At 40.2% G+C, this 20,393-nt stretch overlaps 1 protein-coding gene across 24 annotated transcripts in view; it reads left to right on the forward strand.

Moving 5' to 3' along the window:
• The window catches only part of RIMS2 (regulating synaptic membrane exocytosis 2), a 372,071-nt gene that overhangs the window by 114,434 nt on the left and 237,244 nt on the right, over positions 1-20,393 (forward strand). For 2 of the 24 annotated variants that reach the window (XM_082235408.1, XM_082235407.1), the window contains exon 1: positions 14,183-14,759. The exons of 18 other annotated variants lie outside the window; for them this stretch is intronic. In XM_082235408.1, the coding sequence (XP_082091534.1) occupies positions 14,638-14,759 (122 nt within the window). In that variant the 5' untranslated portion in view covers positions 14,183-14,637. Of the gene's footprint in view, positions 1-14,182; positions 14,760-20,393 lie in introns of those variants that run through there. 4 more of the 24 variants (XM_082235404.1, XM_082235410.1, XM_082235409.1 and 1 more) reach the window with 3 other exon arrangements.

Below are 20,393 nucleotides of genomic sequence, written 5' to 3' on the forward strand. Positions count from 1 at the left end.
AGTCAATCTTAAGGTCTTTATGCTAACTCTGAATTGAAACACTGATTTAAAGCTTATTCTATGATCTTCCATTCAATGCAACTTAAAACAGCTTTAAAAGACAGCACAAAACAGTCCATCACCTGAAGTGGGTAGCAGTTGCTTCCTGTCATTCCCTTCCCCCCTCTTCCACACCTCACTGCATTTTCCTTTGTTCTTCTCCTCTTCCTGCCTGCCACCACCTTGCAGTTGTTGCTCTTCCTGCTCCTCCTGTCCATACTGCCACCTCCAGTTCGGGGCCATTCATACCTCTCAGTGCTGTGTTCTGCAGGAATGAGGCTGTTCCTCATAATGAGGCATTGTGGCTGAGGTAGGCACAGAGAGTGTCTGCTGCTTTGCCACTATAGCAGCAAAAATAATTCAAACTTTAACCAAGTTAAACTAAGATGGCCACGTGTTTGCCACTTTAGTGGCAAAGTGGCAGCCGTGATGCAGGCACTCTCCATAGTCACCTTAACCACAATACCGCACTCTGAGGAAGGGCCCCTATTTCACAGTAAGGAGTGGTGGGCGGCCTTTGGTCTGATCCAGAAGGGCTCTTCTTATTTTTAGTATTGCTTTTTTAACTCATATTGTAGGCCACCTTGCAAAGACTTTATCTTAAGTGAAATATAAAAAAACCTTCATCTTATTTATGCCAATCATACTCTGTGTGCTTTCTATCTTCTGGAGTGGAATTCCACCTTGTTCTGTGAGCCTCTCTGCACCCAAAAAATACATCAGCCAAGTCCCTAAAAAAGGAAAAAAAGGAGGAAGCTGTTTGCTTTAAGCATACAGGCTACTAGATAGTTGCTGTACTAGACAGTTGCTGGATAATAGTTAAATTATTAGCAGTAATGTTGCTTTTTAGTTAAATTGCTGCTGAAAGAAAAGTCAAAATATTTATGGAGTCCATTATGTACTTTTATATTGTGTGCTCTCTAATGGGAACATAGCTATTAAAGATATAGCTACTAGGCTGACCTGCATGATATTCTCAAAGTACTTTTTGGTGATATTAGTACATGCATAACAAATGAAGAAGAATGTTGCATGATGAGATATTTGAGTGTTTTAGGCATGAATTTCTCATTTTTAAAGACTACTCTTAAATAAGTGGCTTCAGGGCTGGAAGTCATAGCTAGTCTTAGAGAATTACCTTTTATCAAAGTAAAAGTAAATAAAAGTTTTGTTATATGTTACACTTTGCCTGAGATATAAATTAGTACCATTTCCAATCAGGAGCTCAGCAGAACAACTGAGTGTTCTAATAAAGAGTTTTTCCACTTAAGGTTTAAGAAATATGTACAAAACTCTCCTAAAGCCTGCAAAGGGCCTTCCATTCTTTATTTAATTACACTGTACATTGACTTGATTTAATTAAACAAAGAAATGCAAAATTTATGTTGTTCCTGTGCTCCAAGGAAGGAGGGAGTAGAGCACTTCTAGCAGAGCAGTTAAGAAGAGACTTCCTTTTGTGTTGCACTTCCCAGGCACAGGTCCACACTTTAAAACTCCGTATCTGAGCGTTTTTCTGTTTCTTTTGGTCCCTCTGCTTCCCCTGGGAAAACATGCATTTGACTGCTGAATCTGAGCAAACCCAATTGCCATTTGCTCCGATTCAGCAGTAAGACATGGGTTTCCCGGGGGAAAGGGCTGGGACCAGTGGTGTAGCAAGCTCAGGTAGTACCCGGTGGTATCACTCTCCCCATTGATTTTTGCCTGCAAAAATGGTTTGACTTTTTTGGGGGAGCCAGAGTTGTGACGCCTCTGGCTGCGACAAAAAAACCCACCACCACTTGGACATGGAGCTTTCATGCCTGAACCTGTGCCTAAGTGTGGCACAAAAGGAAGTCTGGATTTGCCCTTGCTGGCTGCCTGGACTTTCTCCTTCCTGTTGCTGCTATGCTGCCCTAGCAGTTGAGAAAATGGAGCAGGAAAAAATTAGCTTCAAGAAATGGCAAAGATGCTACAGCTCCTTTCTTTCCAGAAGTGGATGGACAGTGAAGGGTGAGGCAGCATTTGAAATTCTCTTCAGCCCTTTCTTTGTGTAGGGGCAGCTTGTAGCAATCACTTTCAGCATTCCATGCAAGCAGAGTTCATTGCTTGGTGTGCGAGCAATGCAATGCCTAAAATAATTTTACAGATTAGTGAAGTTTGAGAAATTATGCATTGAAAAGTAGAGATAAGTTACATTAGTAAATTTAGAGCCATTCAGTGCTCATCATGTCAAGCTGTATAACAACCTATATTCCAATTTTTCCTCTTCTGCTTACAAGAACATTTACAGTGTTAGTTTTTTCTTGCCCCAACCTGTCTTGTGTGCTTTCTTTCATGCTTCACAGTCTTTTGAAAACAATACAGTACAAAGTTAGTGGTGACTCTTGATGATTTCAGTAGGTTTGAAATGAATTTAACTGTGTGTGGCTTTGTGTCATTTTCCCTGCTGCGACCTTTGTCATGATCATCAACATTCTTTCATGCCTGGTAGGTAATTTTTCTTTCTGTCTTGCCAGACGCTATCCTAGCTGAAAAACATTTTGACAGGCTTGCTGTCTCTGGATGCTTACTCCCAGAAGTCTATTAATGTCTCTGCTTGCCATTTTTCTCTGCTTTGAAGAATTTAGGTGCCCCATTGTTTAATATTGTGACCTGCTGTACATTCCATCTACCTGACTTGCAACGAATCTGAAGACCAGACCCACCTTATCTCCTCACCCCATCCTAGCACTTTTAAGGGTAATCAGACATGGGGGTCTAGCTGGTGGAGCAATCTGGAAGGTTAGCAAAACTGAGATGGAGATTTTTCTACAGTTGTTGGGAATGGTTGTAAAGTGTAGCTGCAGAGCATGGAAAGAAAGAGTGGTGGCAAGCAGAAGGAAAGACTCATGGCTGCGGTGCCAAACAGCTTCAGGGCCAAGGTGAGGGACAGGGCTGCTTATCTACAGAGTCTGCCTAAAGGGTTGTAACTTGAATAAACCAGTCAAAGAGCCAAGCTAAAGGTGAGTTAGGACCAAAGAGACATTTCACATTAGGAACTTAAAAATTGGGGGAGGGGGTGTACTAGGGTGACAATATCATAGATGCTATTTTGTTGAAGCATATGACTTAGATGTAACATTACCATAGACTCAGTGATAGGATGTCAACTTGGAAGAGAATAGAGGACAGACAGACAGGATGGAGCCCGTGGTCCAGTCACCTTGCCAATATTTTTTCATGAGAAATCAGAAAATTTTTAAAAGAAAAAGATTTTTTTTAAAAGAAAAATCACCTTAGTGTGATTTAATATTTGAGTGTGTTGCATAGAATTAGGCCTGAGCTATACTTTCTCCTCAATTATAGCTTTGTGTGATTCTTTTCTGCAGGCAAAAGCCCAACCTAAGGACATGAATTCATGATGGTAGGGAAGCATTCCGAATTGTTTCTGGGAAGGGGTGCTTACTTTGTTTTTCATTTCATTTCTAACAGTTTAAAAATCGCTGCCTCTTTCTGCAGTGGTGTTTACTTTTGTTTCCTCCCCCCGCCAAATGTTTTAGCTGTAGGAAAAGTACCATATTCTCCCCCTTCCCATTGTGGCAACATTTGTTGCAGGTGATCACAGCATTTTCAACACTGTCTTCTCACTTTGAATTTTGTTCATTTAGTATAAGGATCTGAGAAAATAAAAACAAAGATAAAATTACAACTCCCATTTAAGTTGTTACAATGCTCCTAAGTGAAATATAATTGATGTGTAGGTCATTTGAATGGTAACACCCACAACCTCTACTCACAGCTAAGTGAACTGTGGGGAGAGGCATGAGCGTGCATGTCACCAGAGGTGTGATGAACTACCAACTAACTTCCACAAGTCACCAACAAGGGATAGCCTGGCAGCAGTGATTCATGCACTGGTAAACCTTGATGCTTTCTTACTGTAATGTGCTCTATGTGGGACTACGCTTGCACCTGGTGTGGAAGCTCCGCTTGGTGCAAAATGCTGAGACTAGACTATTGATGGGGGCAGACTAGCACGTAAGTATGATTCTTAATAGGTTGCACTGTTTCCACATATGTTATTTGGGCCAGGATCAAGGTTCTTGTGTAGATTTACAAGGCCCTGAACAACATGGGTCCACGATCAGTGATATCCTGATCACTGTCAACTTTGGGGGAGTCTCTGTTGCTGGTTTGCCGTTGCTCAGATGTATGGCTCATGACCACTAGAAGTGGTGACAGATGACATGATAGCCATCTTCAAATAGCTAAATGACGTGGAAGATTCTTCTTTTCTGCTGCTCCAGAGGGTAGGACTCAAACTAATTATAAGAAATGAGATTTTGACTAAACATCAGGAAGAACTTTTTGATAATAAGACCTCTCAACAGTGGAAAAATACTACCTCAGAAGGTGATGGACTCTTCTTCACTGGAAGGAGAGGGTTTGGAAGGCCATCTGTCAGGGATTCTTTAGCTGTGATTCTTGAATTGCAGGGGGTTGGACTAGATGACCGTTGGGGCACTTCCATCTCTATGACTGTGATTCTAAGCCTTGCATTGAGTGGAACTCTCTCCTGAGATTAGACAGGCACCTTCCTTACTGAACTTCAGGTGCATGACAAAGACTATGGGCTTGTTCCAGCAGACATTTTAAGCTAACATTCAGTTTTATGATATAGTTTTATTGTCCTACTTCCTGGGGATAATTTTTATGTACACTGTTTAGAAATGCTAATAATCCAGCAGTTTATAAATTTATTAATTAGATAAAATACTATTTTAATATAAATGAAATGGTATTCCTTTCCAGACTGAAATCATTGGGTAAAATGTAACTCATGGTTAAGTTATCACATCTAAAAATTAACCCAGAAACTTTAGTTGTCAGGTCTTGGCATCATATTTCATGGAAGGGCAAAAGTGCAGGATGTAATAAAGCTCAGCTGGCTGTCTCACTTCAATAAGAAAAAAAAATTGATCCAGAGTAGCCCTCTGAGATTTCTCTGAAATCTACATTAATTGATTTTTAGGGAAATCCATAACCAAGGCTAACCTTCTATACAATAGGCTAAAACCTGACTGTTGCTACTGAGAGCCCATAGTTATTAGCTAAGCTGCTTTGATGTTGTGGAATGTCTGCAAATACTCTTAACTGCTTGGTGTGAATGTGAAAATAATAAGTTAATTTGGCTATAGGGAAACTTCCAGTGTGGCAAAGGAGAAAAGAAGTCATTTGGGTGACATTCCTCAAAAGCAAATCAGCTTGTTTACGGTAGGTGAACAGAGTAGATGGCAGATATTCTTCTTAGTAAGCACAAACCTATTCTCATAAGGAAGATAGCTTGCCCAAAGATGACAGACAGGAAGGTGAAGATCTCCCTCATCAGAATCTTATTGCTTCATCCATAGTTCTTCTTAAGGCCTCTCAACTAGTTAGATGGTCTTAAGGAGGAAGACTAGGGCCATATCAGGCCACAGTTCACAGTTAATAAGCTGTCTTTGGCAGCTTGCCTACATGACAGATGCCTCTCTGTCAGGGCCATGGTGCCAACATTGCTAAAAGATTCCAATTATGACTCAGATCATGAGAGGTGAGTGACCTATCAAAGATCTCACTAGTATAGATGTTGAATACAAAGGTTCTGTTTCTTGATGACCACATGAACAAATTGTTGCAGAGCCCATGTCCCTTCCCCACTTTTTCTCTAGTGGTTTGCATATCCTGGTTTCAAATTCTGAAGAACAGTTTTTTGGTTCAGATGTTATGAAAAACACTGTTTCTTGTGACAGTCTGTTGAGAGACTACTGGACACTGGGACCATGGAAGAGTCACCCTCTTCCCCCCCCCAAAAAAAAAAAATGGAAAGGAGTCGTACTCAAACATTTGCAAGCATGCAAATTATAAGGATGATTTGAAACCTTATATGGAAAATTGCCTTAGACTTTTGATCCCATTAGTTCACTATTCTCTAATATTCTCTAATATTCTCTTAGGGCAACCAAAATGGTCAAAGGCCTGGAAACGATGCCTTATGAGGAGTGGCTAAGGGAGCTGGGCATGTTTAGCCTGGAGAAGAGGAGGTTAAGGGGTGATATGATAGCCATGTTCAAATATATAAAAGGATGTCACATAGAGGAGGGAGAAAAGTTGTTTTCTGCTGCTCCAGAGAAGCGGACACGGAGCAATGGATCCAAACTACAAGAAAGAAGATTCCACCTAAACATTAGGAAGAACTTCCTGACAGTAAGAGCTGTTCGACAGTGGAATTTGCTGCCTGTTGGAATTCTGCCTGGGTCAGAGGAATGTGCCACAGCGTAGGCACCGGCAGATATTCCTGTCGACCTCCCCGCGTCTCCACTCTGCTGATAAGCAGGCGAGGTCCCGGCGATTCATCTCAGATGTGTGAGAGGAACACACCGTTCATCCTCTCTCCCCTTTGGTGTCCCCCAGGGAGGGGAAAGAAGCAGACAGAAAACTATTTACATCTTTTATTTCTGTCTGTCATATCAGTACAGAGAAACATGTCTGCACTCGACAACAGCAAGAAGAAACTCCACCCATGTACTTCCAGTACAGGTCATATGACACACACACTGAGCTAACATCCGGTGCTCAGTACAGAATGGACTGCCCCTTTGTTTCCATGGCAACAGCCACAAACATCCTGTCTGGCTTTCCAGCCACAAGCAGCTGACTGAGCTGCTGGAGCCTTTGCTTGCTGCAGCATTGGTGCTTTATGGTAACATACTCCCCCTAAAGTATCAATGCGTGCTGCGAGCAAAGCGTCATCCAGAGAAGAAAACAAACAGTTGTTATACTTATAACATTCCCCTGTTGTTTCAGTTCCACCCTTGGAACTACCCGCCACTGGTTTTACCAATGTACCTCTCTGGTTGTGTGACTTCGCATTTCCTTGGTTAACGACTCTCTGTTGTGCCTTTGTCTCTGACTCAGACACAGCTTCAATCTGTCCTTTCACTTCCAGTGCAGCAAGTCTGTCGTGTTCGTTCAGGACGACGGCAGACACCCTTTCCGCGGTTAGATCCTGAGCAGGTAGCGAACCAAGCTGACTGGCAACAACCTTGTAGGTGCGGTTCAGGCTGTTTATCATCATGAAGCAAAACATTTCCTCCTGTAGACGGAAATTGCGTTCCACCATCTGTTGACGCAGAAACTTCATCTCTGTCAGGTGCGCTTGAACATCTCCATCAGGCGCTAATCTCAGATTGGTCAACTTCTCAAAATACAGCAACGCTGAAGAACCAGCATCTCTCTGATGCGTTGTACGCAGCGCGTTCCAAACCTCTTGCGCAAAGTCCAAATGCTGTATATGCACAAGCTGCTCATCTGAGACTCACAGAATTATAGCAGTTCTAGCCTTCACATTCTGTGACTCCCAAGCACGCGTTGGTGCTGCTGGGATGGGATTCTCAATCACCCCAAACAGTCTCTGATTCTGCAGCAGGGCCTTCATCTTTACAGACCAAGATGAATAATTGTCATTGGTCAGGAGGGGTGGAGAAGGCAAGCCTCCCCCCTTTTTAACATCCATTTTGAGTCCTTGCATTGACTCTAAAACACAAGCCTCTAAAATCCAATAGTTGGCTTGTTTACTCTCTGGACACCTGGCAACTCTGACACTGGCTGCGTTGGAAAGTCCCTTCCAGCAGTTCGTGAGGACCTAGTCATAACAAACTTTGTTTACGCCTCTCTGAAGCATAGTCTGACTGTCCAGCCCTCTCGAGTAACTTTCCATTCCTCCTCTCTGAGGCACAGCCTTCTGAAGGACGTTGCCTAGCAACAGCGCATTCCTTTCCTCGGACAGGAAACCACAAAAATGCCTGGTATGCAGGCCTCTTCTAAGTTGGAGCTGCTTTCCCACACTCGCTTTCCGTGAAGCAGAGAATGAATCATTCTGCATTCACACTTTTAAGCCCTTAAAAGTCTCATACCTTGAGTATCGGCTTGGCTGTCAGCTTCTTCTGGTCAGCTTCTGGCTGCAGAGAATCAGCCTCACACTTCAGGCTTCCATGGAGCAGAGGAGGACAATTCACCAGCCTCTCCTCCAGATGTCCGATGGACAGCAACCATCTGAAGGCTGCCACTGTTGGAATTCTGCCTGGGTCAGAGGAATGTGCCACAGCGTAGGCACCGGCAGATATTCCTGTCGACCTCCCCGCGTCTCCACTCTGCTGATAAGCAGGCGAGGTCCCGGCGATTCATCTCAGATGTGTGAGAGGAACACACTGTTCATCCTCTCTCCCCTTTGGTGTCCCCCAGGGAGGGGAAAGAAGCAGACAGAAAACTATTTACATCTTTTATTTCTGTCTGTCATATCAGTACAGAGAAACATGTCTGCACTCGACAACAGCAAGAAGAAACTCCACCCATGTACTTCCAGTACAGGTCATATGACACACACACTGAGCTAACATCCGGTGCTCAGTACAGAATGGACTGCCCCTTTGTTTCCATGGCAACAGCCACAAACATCCTGTCTGGCTTTCCAGCCACAAGCAGCTGACTGAGCTGCTGGAGCCTTTGCTTGCTGCAGCATTGGTGCTTTATGGTAACACTGCCAAGGAGTGTGGTGGAGTCTCCTTCTTTGGAGGTCTTTAAGCAGAGGCTTGACAACCATATGTCAGGAGTGCTCTGATGGTGTTTCCTGCTTGGCAGGGGGTTGGACTCGATGGCCCTTGTGGTCTCTTCCAACTCTATGATTCTATTCTGCAGCAATGTTCACCACTGTTGATCCCCAGATGTTGGACTGCAACTCCCATCATCCCCAGCCACCTTAGTGGTTGCCAGGGTCAATGGAAGTCATAGTGCAACAATATCTGGGGATCCAATATTGAAAAACATTACACTAACTCCCAGTGGCTCTCCATGGCTTCAGGTAGAGCTGTTAGCCATTCCTTCCAGAGACTGGATCCGAGGACACTGTGTATGCAAAATGTGTGCTTTACTTCTAAGATATAGCCATTTCCCCCAAACACAATAATTCAGGACTGAGCTTTGTCTCTGAGGTCGTGCCCATTGCACCAGCAGTCATTTGTATATCACCTTAGAGGCATGTACTTGCACATTCTAGCATGTCCATCCTGTTGCATAGGTACTTTTGATGGTATCATCAGCATATGGAACTGCTGTTTGATCTTTGTATGTTGCCCAGAACTTCCATAAAGATTTTTAGTGTCACTAGTTCCTTAGGTGCAAAGGTTCATAGGAAATAGAGTGCCTCTTCATCAGACCTTTCCAGTGAGAAAGCAGTGTAAGCCAAAGCTCTGTCTCTGTAGTTGGAGGTGCTAAAGGAGCAAGACTTACTAGTAAACTGGAAAAGAAGACTCTAGAGTTAGCCCCGACCATTCAGTATTTGTCAATAGTAGCCCAATTACACAAAATCTAATATGTAGGAAGCAAAAGTGTGTTAACTGTTGGCAAGCATTCCACCCTTCTCTGCCCCAGAGCCTTCTGCTTTGATTTCTTCCACTGAAGCCGTGCATTAGGTAGACACCCTTCTGTGCTATGCCTTTCCATTTTGGAACAGATGTTTTAACAGTGGTGGTTAATAGAGAGGTTACCAGATCCACAAGTCAGAACCAAAGTAATTCAATTCTGGATATGGGCAGAGAAAAATTAATGTTCTTCCTGGTTATCCACATCATGTCACCAGGCTGATAACTGTAATGAGCCAGATCTAGCAGAATGACTAAAAAACAACAAAACAAAACACACACACAACTCTTGAAATAAATAAAAAATTAAAAAATTGTCCAGTAGCACCTTAGAGACCAACTAAGTTTGTTCTGGGTATAAGCTTTCGTGTGCATGCACACTTCTTCAGATACCTTCTACTGGACAATTTTTTAATTTTTTATTTATTTTGACTGCATTATACCAACATAGCCACCTACCTGAATCTAGAAACAACTCTTGAGTGACTGATGAGGATTTCAGCCATCTGATGGAGGAACTTTGATCAGATGCAAAGTAATCTGCTCCATACCTGGTCAAAATATTTGTCCACCTAGCCCAATATCATCTAATCTCAATTGATTAGTTGTTCTTCATTGTCTGCACCAGAAGTCTTTCACATCACCTGCTACCTGATTTTTAAAAAATATCAGGTATTGAACGTAGAACTTTTGGCATGCAAATCATGGGCTCTGCCACTGAACTAAATGAATTGGTCTCACAAGTAATGAATATATGTACTAGACCAGTATATACTGATGCCCAGAAGTGGCCAAGTGAACTTTCATCCGTTTTCACTACTTGGATGACTTCTCAATAATTTTGTATATCAGTTTACAATACAGTGGTACCTCGGGTTACATACGCTTCAGACTCCGCTAACCCAGAAATAGTGCTTCTGGTTAAGAACTTTGCTTCAGGATGAGAACAGAAATCGTGCTCCAGCGGCGCGGCGGCAGCAGGAGGCCCCATTAGCTAAAGTGGTGCTTCAGGTTAAGAACAGTTTCAGGTTAAGAACGGACCTCCGGAACAAATTAAGTACTTAACCCGAGGTACCACTGTACATATATTTTAGACCCGAATTTTATAACAAATCACTAGACAAACCCCCTACTGGTTTCTTATTTAAAGTCTTCTTTCCTCAACTTTGTTCCTTAGAAAAACCTCCATGTAAATAGGACTGTGTGCCCTGAAATTCAACTAAATACACGTGTGTAATCTAAAATCTCATGCAATAGGGTTGGGATAATTTCAAACACAACAGTTAAGCTTTAAAATCATAAAGTGGCTTTTGGAAGTAGAATAGTTAAGTTGAACACTAATCTTACCAAATCAATTTCTAATTAACTCTGGGTAAACACAGCCATCTTTCTATTGTATTTTTGTAGGTTAGTGACAATTGTAACCTCAGAAAATGTAAAAGGAAGAATGCATTTTTAGGTAGCTTTTAAGAATTGTCTTTACTTTCTGGTAACAACTGATTGATATGACTGGCCAAATTTTATAGACCTGTACAAAAATTCTAATGAGAGTCTTCTTGCTGTTGCTCCTTTGTCCAAAAAGCATTTCACTTTTATGTTATTTTTCCATCCCACCCCAATAAGTCCATTGTGGTGTAGTGGTTAAGAGCAGTAGACTCGTAATCTGGTGAACCGGGTTCACATCTCCGCACCTCCACATGCAGCTACTGGGTGACCTTGGACTAGTCACACTTCTTTGAAGTCTCTCAGCCTCACCTCACAAAGTGTTTGTTGTGGGGGAGGAAGCGAAAGGAGAATGTTAGCTGCTTTAAGACACTTTCTGGTAGTTGTAAAGCGGGATATCAAATCCAAACTCCTCTTCCTCTTCCTCCTCCTCCTCCTCCTCTTCTTCTTCTTCTTCTTCTTCTTCTTCTTATTATTATTATTATTATTATTATTATTATTATTATTATTATCATCAGTTCTTCTTGCCCAACAGTACCATAGCTCCATTTTCTCTCTCTTCTAGCCAGAATATTCTTGCTTCTCTTCCCCAGAGTCCAGCTACTTTGCATCCTCCATATATTACTTTCATTCCTTCTTTGGTTTTACCTTATTCGCCAATATTTGAATGGGAGAGTAAGGAGGGCAAAAAGAGGACACTATGTTAGATTTGCTTTCTAAAATTGCCCTGGAATTGCATTGAATTATTTGTGAGTCACACTATATCTCTTGAGCCACACTTAAACCATCCCTGCGGTATGCAGATATTTGTTAATTGATCATAATTAAATCTGTTGTCTATTTGATATTTAAATTTATTCACATCTTACAATAAATATTAATACAATAATATTTCCGTGAGTCCCCAGTGTGAAACTTTGGATTGGAGCCAGACTAGTTGCACTTGGTTCCCATTGAAATCTATATGAAAAGTTAGTCATGACTAAAGTCCTATTGATTTAATGGGAACTTAAAACAATTAAAAATTGGACCTCAATCTATATTTATTTAAATTTCATAAAATTTGTTCACTGTGGGATTGTAAAAAACAACAACATACCACCAGAACAGTTTTTTTAAAAAAGAGGTAAAGCAATAAAATTATTGATAAAAGTAATTAACAATGATAAGTTAAAACATTAAAAAATTAAAATAGACAATAAACTACAATGCGCAATGATCTCTACTATCGACTTCATGTAGACATTAGATCACTATGACTTCTCTGTGGTCATAATATGCAGACAAAAATGTAAAAATGGAAAAGATCTTCGGTTTTCTATTTATTTATTTATTTAACTTGTTTGTCACTTGTCACCCAAGGGTCCCCAAGCAATTTATATTGAAAATTGTATATATTATACATTATACCATAGAAAGAGGGGATCCTATACTACATTAGAGGGGATCCTATACTACATTAATATCCTATACAACTTATTTGGGGGGGACTTTAGCAATACCCAAAAATAAACAAAGCAATATTACTGCTCACTAGCAGATAAACATCAAAACTCAGCACCAACACCCCACTCCCTAGCCCTAGTTCATCTCAAACTTGTGATCCCCCCCTTAACCACTCTACCCCACCCCGAAGTCAGGTGTCAAGACCAACTGCTTTAAATCAGGGGGCCTGGGTCCTCCAGAGATTGTCTGACATCTCCTCCTTTCAGGGAGAGCAGCAGCAAAACAGAGCAGAAAGATGGTCAAAGTCTAACATGCTCTGCAGTTGTCCCAGCTGCTACTCCTCTCCTGCTGCAGATAGGTATCTGATCAACTTATTATTGGAGAATTTTAAGAAAATATGTGGTTACTTTTTAATAAGGAATGTTTGAACACTATCAAAATGGAACTACATGCCATGTGTACGGAATGCTAATAACATTGGCAATGGTATTGAACATTTAAATTGCCTCGCTTCAGTATCATTATGACAAAATGCAAGCTTACCTAAAACATGGTGTTGATCCTCTACAAGGGCCAAATCAAACTATACTTCAGACCTGCTCACTTTTTATTTGACAAACCTTCATCTGGTAAATATGAGCATGACTCACTAAAACATGCTGCTAGAAAATCAAATCAATAACTTAGTTCTTTCAGTTAACTGATTAATGTTGACGTTATGTATTATTTAACATGTTTTAGTGTAAATACCTTATTTTTCATGGTCTGGGTATCCCTGTTTCTTCTGTGTTTCCCTCGTCTTTCCATATTCACTCTGAAACACTGAGCGTTGTGGCTGTCATTCATTTGGCTCTGCAGGGGTTCCCTTTTGAGCCTATCAGTGCACTTCCTTAATTAGCTGTAAACCTGCTTATTCCTTTTTCCTTAGGGGCTAAAATTGCTTTCCGTGCACAGGCTTTCATAATAGCCCCCACTGTATTTTATTTTATATAGGGAGTTTCCAAGTGGCTGATAGAATATCTGATTTTCAGCATGCAGTATTTAATATTATAAGGCAAATCTTATTAATTGGCACACTCTCCTATGATAGTGATAGCATATATAAGCTTCAGTTTGGTCCAGAAGAAGAGTGAATAGCAGTGGAATGATAATTTGTATTCATGGATGGTTGTATTTTAGATTTTCTCTGCTGTGCACACTACAAAACCTTTAACTGTGTTCCATTAGATGAATAGTCTTGCAGGCAAGTCACTGCCTTGCTGCACTGTACATGTATTGGAGTGATAGGTCTACAATCCTATAGTTTGCTAAGCAGATAGACTGGTACAGAGCACTTGATTGGTTTGAATGCTGTTAACATTAGTGAACAGAATGCAGCAAGCATCCAAAATGTGCTGCAGGTTTCTGCTTTTGGAGCTTTCGGAGCCCACAGTATATTTAAGTGGCAAATTATTTGGGGAGAATTTGAAAATCTGTGTGATAAATCATTGCTTCAATGCTTGGAGCACAGTATGTGCAGTAAGTAATAGAACAATAATGAAGAGTAGGCTGTGTGCTGTACTTTTAGCTGTCTACGGAGAATAAATTAAACTGGCAAAGGACAGAATTGCCTTTTATCTTATGCAAGATATGATGCAGCTTTTCAAAAAGTGAAGACAAAGAACCTATTGTTAAATTCTCATTGCTACATGTTATCATTTGAAGAATATGGTTGCTATTTTTAGAGGGGTCTTTCTGCCTTGTTCTGCTGGGAGGGGGAGACCTATGTACGCTGTCATTGGTGTTAGTCATTTTTACAGGAGAGGAAAGGAGGAGGAGAAGCTGCAGAAATCCCCCCCTTTCCTCCTCCTCTCAGGCAGTAGTAACTGTGTGAAGATGCCTTGTCCTCGTTTTTATTACTTCTGAGATTTTATTGCTGGCAGCCAGATGTGCAGAAACTCCTGACGACAGCATCTATTCACTGCGTGTTTTTAAGAGGCTTAGAGAAATATGAGTAGAGTACATGAAAGCAGCTCAGCTTCACACTTCAGTTGGGAATGCCCAGAAAGCTCACTGCTGTTTGGAATTCTTGCTACCGTGAAGAGAAAGCAGTACGGGTGCTAAATCTTCCACGACTGAATTAAAAGAATAATGACTGTACAATTAACTTTCAACCCTTGTTCATTTAGTCACATTTTTTATCGAAATCAGGAGAAATATGGAACTTGATTGGCATGTCTGCATTTGATGGTGACTGCAAAACAGATGAGTTTTTGCACAGGTGGTAAGGAGGAATAGAAGGGAAGAGAGAAAAATGCAATTTGAGACATTGCGCCAGGTCTGCAATTCTGTATTATCGCATTTTCATGGGGTTTTCTCATCTCCTCCAAATATTTTACAAAATGATATTTTTGCACAAACGTTGGATAATGCTAGGTAAGTAAGAATGTAGCATTTCCCCCTTCAGCACTGGAACGTTCATGACAGCAGTATGTGCATGTGCTTGCTTTTCAGTTAGTAATTGCACATAATCAGACCTTGAAATATTAAGATGTGTATAGCAGAAATTAGTCTTTCATTAGTTATCTGTTGCTTTGCATAATATATTTAAATGAAACTTGTTATGCAGGAATTAAATGACTGCATTACTGCAATAAAAATGTGCAAGCTGCAATGTGGGTACATTCTGAAGCACTTTAACTAGCATGATCAGATAGGTAGCAGTAAGTATAGATCCCATGCACTTATGAAATATTCATGGAATATTTGTGAGGCAAAATCATTGCTGTTTGAAAATGGCAATGCACAAGGTTGTGACCACTTGACCGTAAATAATTTGCTATAGGGTGTAAATTAGCAGTCCTGCATACATTTTGCAAAAATATGCAGAAGGAATATCCTTGGGAGGGAAAAAGGTTGTTTCTGAGCTTAGCACATTTCCATAACTATCTTAAGTATATCCATTATGAATGATTAGATTATGTTTTGCAGCAGGTCAGCCAGTCTTGAACACTATTTCATTATGGGTTCTCATTGTTATTTTAGTGAAGTGATTGGAAGAAAGGTTTGTTGATTAAAGTGAGTGGTGGTTGTTTCGGGTTCTTACATGTATTTAATGCTATCCTGCATTTTCTAGTAATTGGTATGTTTTGTGACATTTAATCAGTAGGCATTCCCTGCATAAATGGCATTTAGAACTTTAAAAAACATTTAGGTATTTAATGAGGCAAGTAAAAAATATTTAGCTGAAAGGATGTGTGAAGGTGAACAAGGGAGAAAGCAAGCAATAGTTTTAGGTTAGCAATGCATTGTCATAAGTGTTCTAGAATAGGGAGCAAGTAATACTCTGAAGCTTCATCTTTTTTATTTGAAAGAATTTTGGGAAATGTTCCACTTCCCCCTAAACAGCACAAACTGCTGTTAATTACAAGGCTATTATGGTATTATTGATTATTGTCCTTAGCACTTTCCTCTTCTGTGTACCCACCATCATTTTGGTTCTTTTTCAAAACAAGTTTTGCATCACTTTTTATTGCCAATAATTAAACTGACAAGCTTTCACAATGATGCAGCCAGGTTTTAGTAAATGGTGTTGCAAGATAGTTCAGTTTAGAAGATCACAAGTTGTAGAGTTTTCCCCCCTGGGCTTTTTTTTTTGGTCATTTCTTCAAAACTTGACAAATTGAAATAAAAATGGTTGAACTACAGATTATTAGTCTAAAACACTGCATACCCCTAAAGTGCATATCACAAGGCCTGCAGGCTAGCTGACTGTTCTCAGGCACCCACAAACCTATTCTGTTCTGCTCATGTGTGTTGTTGCAGTTCCCACTCAGCAGGCTGCATGCTTGCTTTTGGAAAAACACAAATTCCTTTTCTCTCTATGCTTTTTGTGTCTGTAAATCTTTGTACTGTGTTTAAAATAGCTTTAGATGTATCAGTAAGCACATTTCATGAGAATGATTAATAAGAGAAGAACTGTGGCCTTAAACTTAGTTTTATATTTTAGTCTGAGGCTTATTTTACTTCTTCAAAGAATCCTGAGCTAGTTGTCCATGTCAACTTGTGCTTTAGGGAAGAAGCTCTTTTTATGTCTCTCCCCCCCCCCCCCAAATGGTATATATGTAGTATTAGGAACAAGCTGAGCCATGCCTGCCTGCTATGGTGATTGCATTTTTATAGTGTTACTACAGTAGTTGAAAACTTTTAAAGACTTACATATGTAAGTAACTCTTATCCTGTCACTTAAGGAACTATAAATTATTTCAGTTGTCTTATTATCAATAATAAACTGAAGAACATATCGATTTGTTGGTAAATTATTTTGAATTAAAGTAACAATTATGAACAACTTACATGTATCTTATTTGTTACTCTTTTCTGCTTACTATTGCAATAAATTCATTTTTTATTTCTGATTGTGCAGCCCTTCTCCTTTAAATATATTTAGACTGCAATCCCATGCACATGATCCTAGTAGTAAGCCCGACTGGACACTGTGGGACTTAACTTTAAGTAAATATGCTTAGGATTGTGCTGTTAGTTGTTACTTTGTTCATAACTAATTAATGAGTAGCTTGCATTTTTTTTTAAAGAACATTTAACAGGGGGACATGCAAATGCTTTTAACAAATCATTTATATTCAAATTGTAGAAGAAAGTAGGTTTTAATTTTTTTAGTGGTTAAATAGGAAGGGTTGCTTGGCAGTTTTGATTTTATTTGTAGCTAGTATTTTATACTATTTGCTTTCGTTATTTTATACTATATATATATATATATAGAGAGAGAGAGAGAGAGCGCACTGCTGACTGGTAGGCACCGAATAAAAAATGTTAATACAAAATTTGTGCAGCCAGCATGTTCTTGCTTTGTACTGCTAATGTAGCATTAAATTTTATTTTCCTGGAGTGTGCCAGACACACACGCTTGTCTTTTGTGGAATCCAGAATATGTGTTGCCTTCTCACACGTACTTTATGCTAGCAGTAGTATTTATTAAAGTGCCTCCTCCTCCACAGTTAGGAAGCTTACTGAGTGGCTCTTCTTTTATTAGCTGTATATTTAACTGGGGGCTTTCTTTTATAGCTAATCCTTTTGCTTCTATTAACTACACTGCAATGCTGCTGCATATACTGCTATTCTGGCCTGCATGCATGTGATGTTGTGGTATGCCGTGCACTCCCAAACATGTGTCACTTTCCTAACATTCCTAACTCCATCTTGCTGAAGCAGCACAATTTTGCTCACAGGCCCATGGCAATTGCACACACATGCTAATAATGTGCACTAGTCTGGATATATTCTTTATTTTAGTCATTGTATTTTATTACAAAACCCCCTTGTTGGAAGAATGATGTCTTTGCTTTAGCTGGTGCATAGAATGAACTTGTTTTTGTGTCTCCCATGTTGCAATGGAAATGAAAGGTGGTAAAGGGGAAAAAATAGAATAATTATCTTACTCTCTTCTAAAAATGAATTGCAACAAGGTCCTAATTCAGTGCCTGCATTTGCCTCAATATAGTTTTATAGGGAGATTCTCTGGTAAGACGCTAATGTCCTGTGGGCTTTGGTTTATTTAATCTTTAATTTTAATTAAAGTGGTTTTCAGAAAACCCTTCATTTTTTGTTATATTTATTGGCCTTTCTGAATGCTAGTCTTTCATCAAAGAATGAAAACCCAGCTAACATTGGGTTGTCAGAAGCTCTATTTGCAGCAGTATTCTTTGCACTGCAATGGAGTTCAGAAGTGCTTTGGGCATATTCAGATGAACGTATCATTGCATAAGAATGGGTATCTTTGGTGATGAAAATTGCTACAAACTGTACAGAACCTAACTCTAATTATGCATTTTGCATTTGACCTCATTTGTTGTCCTTTGAGGATGAAAACATAGTGCCTTTAATGCCCAGCTTTCTTTCTCATCTCTCTTTTTTTATTCCTGCTGCTAACAGTGAGAAGGTGCATGTTTGGCCACAGAGGGGCATAAGACAACTAATGGTTCCTGAGAAAAGTCAAATGATTATTCTTAGGCACTGTGCATGACAGAGAAGCAGCAGAGAGCTTTGTTTTGATGTTTTCTTATTTACAAAGTCTTTCTATTGAAAAGAAAGACATGTTTCTTAAAAAATACCACAGGGTTGGCCTTGTACTATGAATTTTCATGCTTCTTTTTCAGTTGTTTAGTGATTTGACTCAGCCTTGGGGAGAAAATAATACTGGATTACCCTTGTAGGATTATTATGTCAATAATAATATTACTTAATTTGGGAGAAGAAAAGGCTAATCCGGAGTGGGTCCCTAAGACGGTTGGATGACGCCTTGTACGCCTCCTTCTGGCAACTCTTGCAGCCAAGCTAGTTCCAAACATATTGTTTTGCTTTCCTTTGGACTACATCAGCGAGGCCAAGAGGGGGGATTGTCATCTGGGCAGCTCAAGATCGCCATACACACTGCCCAGGCTTGCGCCCCGGCGGGTCACTTTGGTGCCACTAACACAGCAATTTTACTTCACCCCCAGAGGCGCACTCCCGTGTCTCTCGAGACAGAAGGACACCAACAAGAATGACAAAACATTGTACTCTAAACGTCACTGCTTTTTTGACTCATAACAATGTTACAATGTGATATCCAGTACAGTATTGTCATTGTGCTATATTTCCGTAGCAATTTTCTGTTTCTGTAGAAAATATGTTTTTCTATATACAAACAAAAATCCAAAATGAACTGCTCCTTACACACATCTTATATGTTTACAATGTAAATGCACCATGAACCAACAGTAGTGGTTATGGAAACTACTGTATAAGAATAGTCCACTTTCCACAAATCCAACAATGAACTGTATCTAAACTGTGAAAAAGAAATTAAGTAAAGTGTCTGATCCTTCTAAAAATGTTGTGGCTGAAATCATTCTATTTTACTAACTTTATTTCTTGTGTCACTCTGATTCCTGAAAGTGTATTGCCACTATTTTCATTTGATAAGAGACCTGCAGTATTGCACTGACTATTTGATTCTTTTCTTTAAGTTGTATAGTGGTACCTCGGGTTACATACGCTTCAGGTTACAGACTCTGCTAACCCAGAAATAGTACCTCGGGTTAAGAAGTTTGCTTTAGGATGAGAACAGAAATCGTGCTCCGGTGGCGCAGCGGCAGCAGGAGGTCCCATTAGCTAAAGTGGTGCTTCAGGTTAAGAACGGACCTCCAGAACGAATTAAGTACTTAACCTGAGGTACCACTGTATCTTCAAAACTATTGCATAAAACTGGAACACTCTTAACATGGCCTCATTTTCAGTGCACTGTTTTCATATTATTTCACCATAATATAATATTTTTATACTTTTTCTTGAAATACATGGTGCTAATAGTGCTATACCATGGTGCTATACCATATTCTAGAAAGGCACTACTGGAACTCCTCACTAGGTGGTGAGAAATGAGGGGGGGAAAACTTGGGGTGTTTTACAGCTTTCACCTGGCCCTTCCTATTGCCCACAACTCACCTGCCTTGATTTGTTGTAAAACCTCAGAGGAGGTGAAGAAGACTGGAAACAGACGGCCTTTTTCAGACTGATTTGCCCATAGCCTTATAAAAGGCGCCACCACAAAGGAGCAGTAGGCTGCTACTGGTATGTCACCCTTGTAGAGGTAACACCATGCGGGGTGGTTCTGAAAGCAGTGATACTTGGGGAGCAATGAGAGTATGGGGACCACCCTCTGATATTCTGGAGAGGATGAGCTGCTGCTGAGTGAGAGACAGGAGTGAAAGAGTGTGTAAAGTGTGAGTGGGGGATACTGAAGGAAACAAATTTGACAAGAGTTTAGATGATGAGTTCTTGGTTACAATATTGGATCATTTGGTTATTCTGGATAACTAGCTAGCTAGCTAGCTACCTAGTTAATTGTGTATGTTGCCTTTGGTGTGCTGGCTTTGTGGTTATTGTGTCAAATATTGTACTCTGATTGTGGAGAAGCCTATGATGTCTGATGCAGAACAGGCAGTGTGATATGTGAGGGTGGTGGTTATGGGCATCCTGCGACAAGTTATTTCCAAGAGAGTATGATAT

Source organism: Podarcis vaucheri (assembly GCF_965113315.1).
Source record: "Podarcis vaucheri genome assembly, chromosome: 8".
Taxonomy (NCBI): domain Eukaryota; kingdom Metazoa; phylum Chordata; class Lepidosauria; order Squamata; family Lacertidae; genus Podarcis; species Podarcis vaucheri.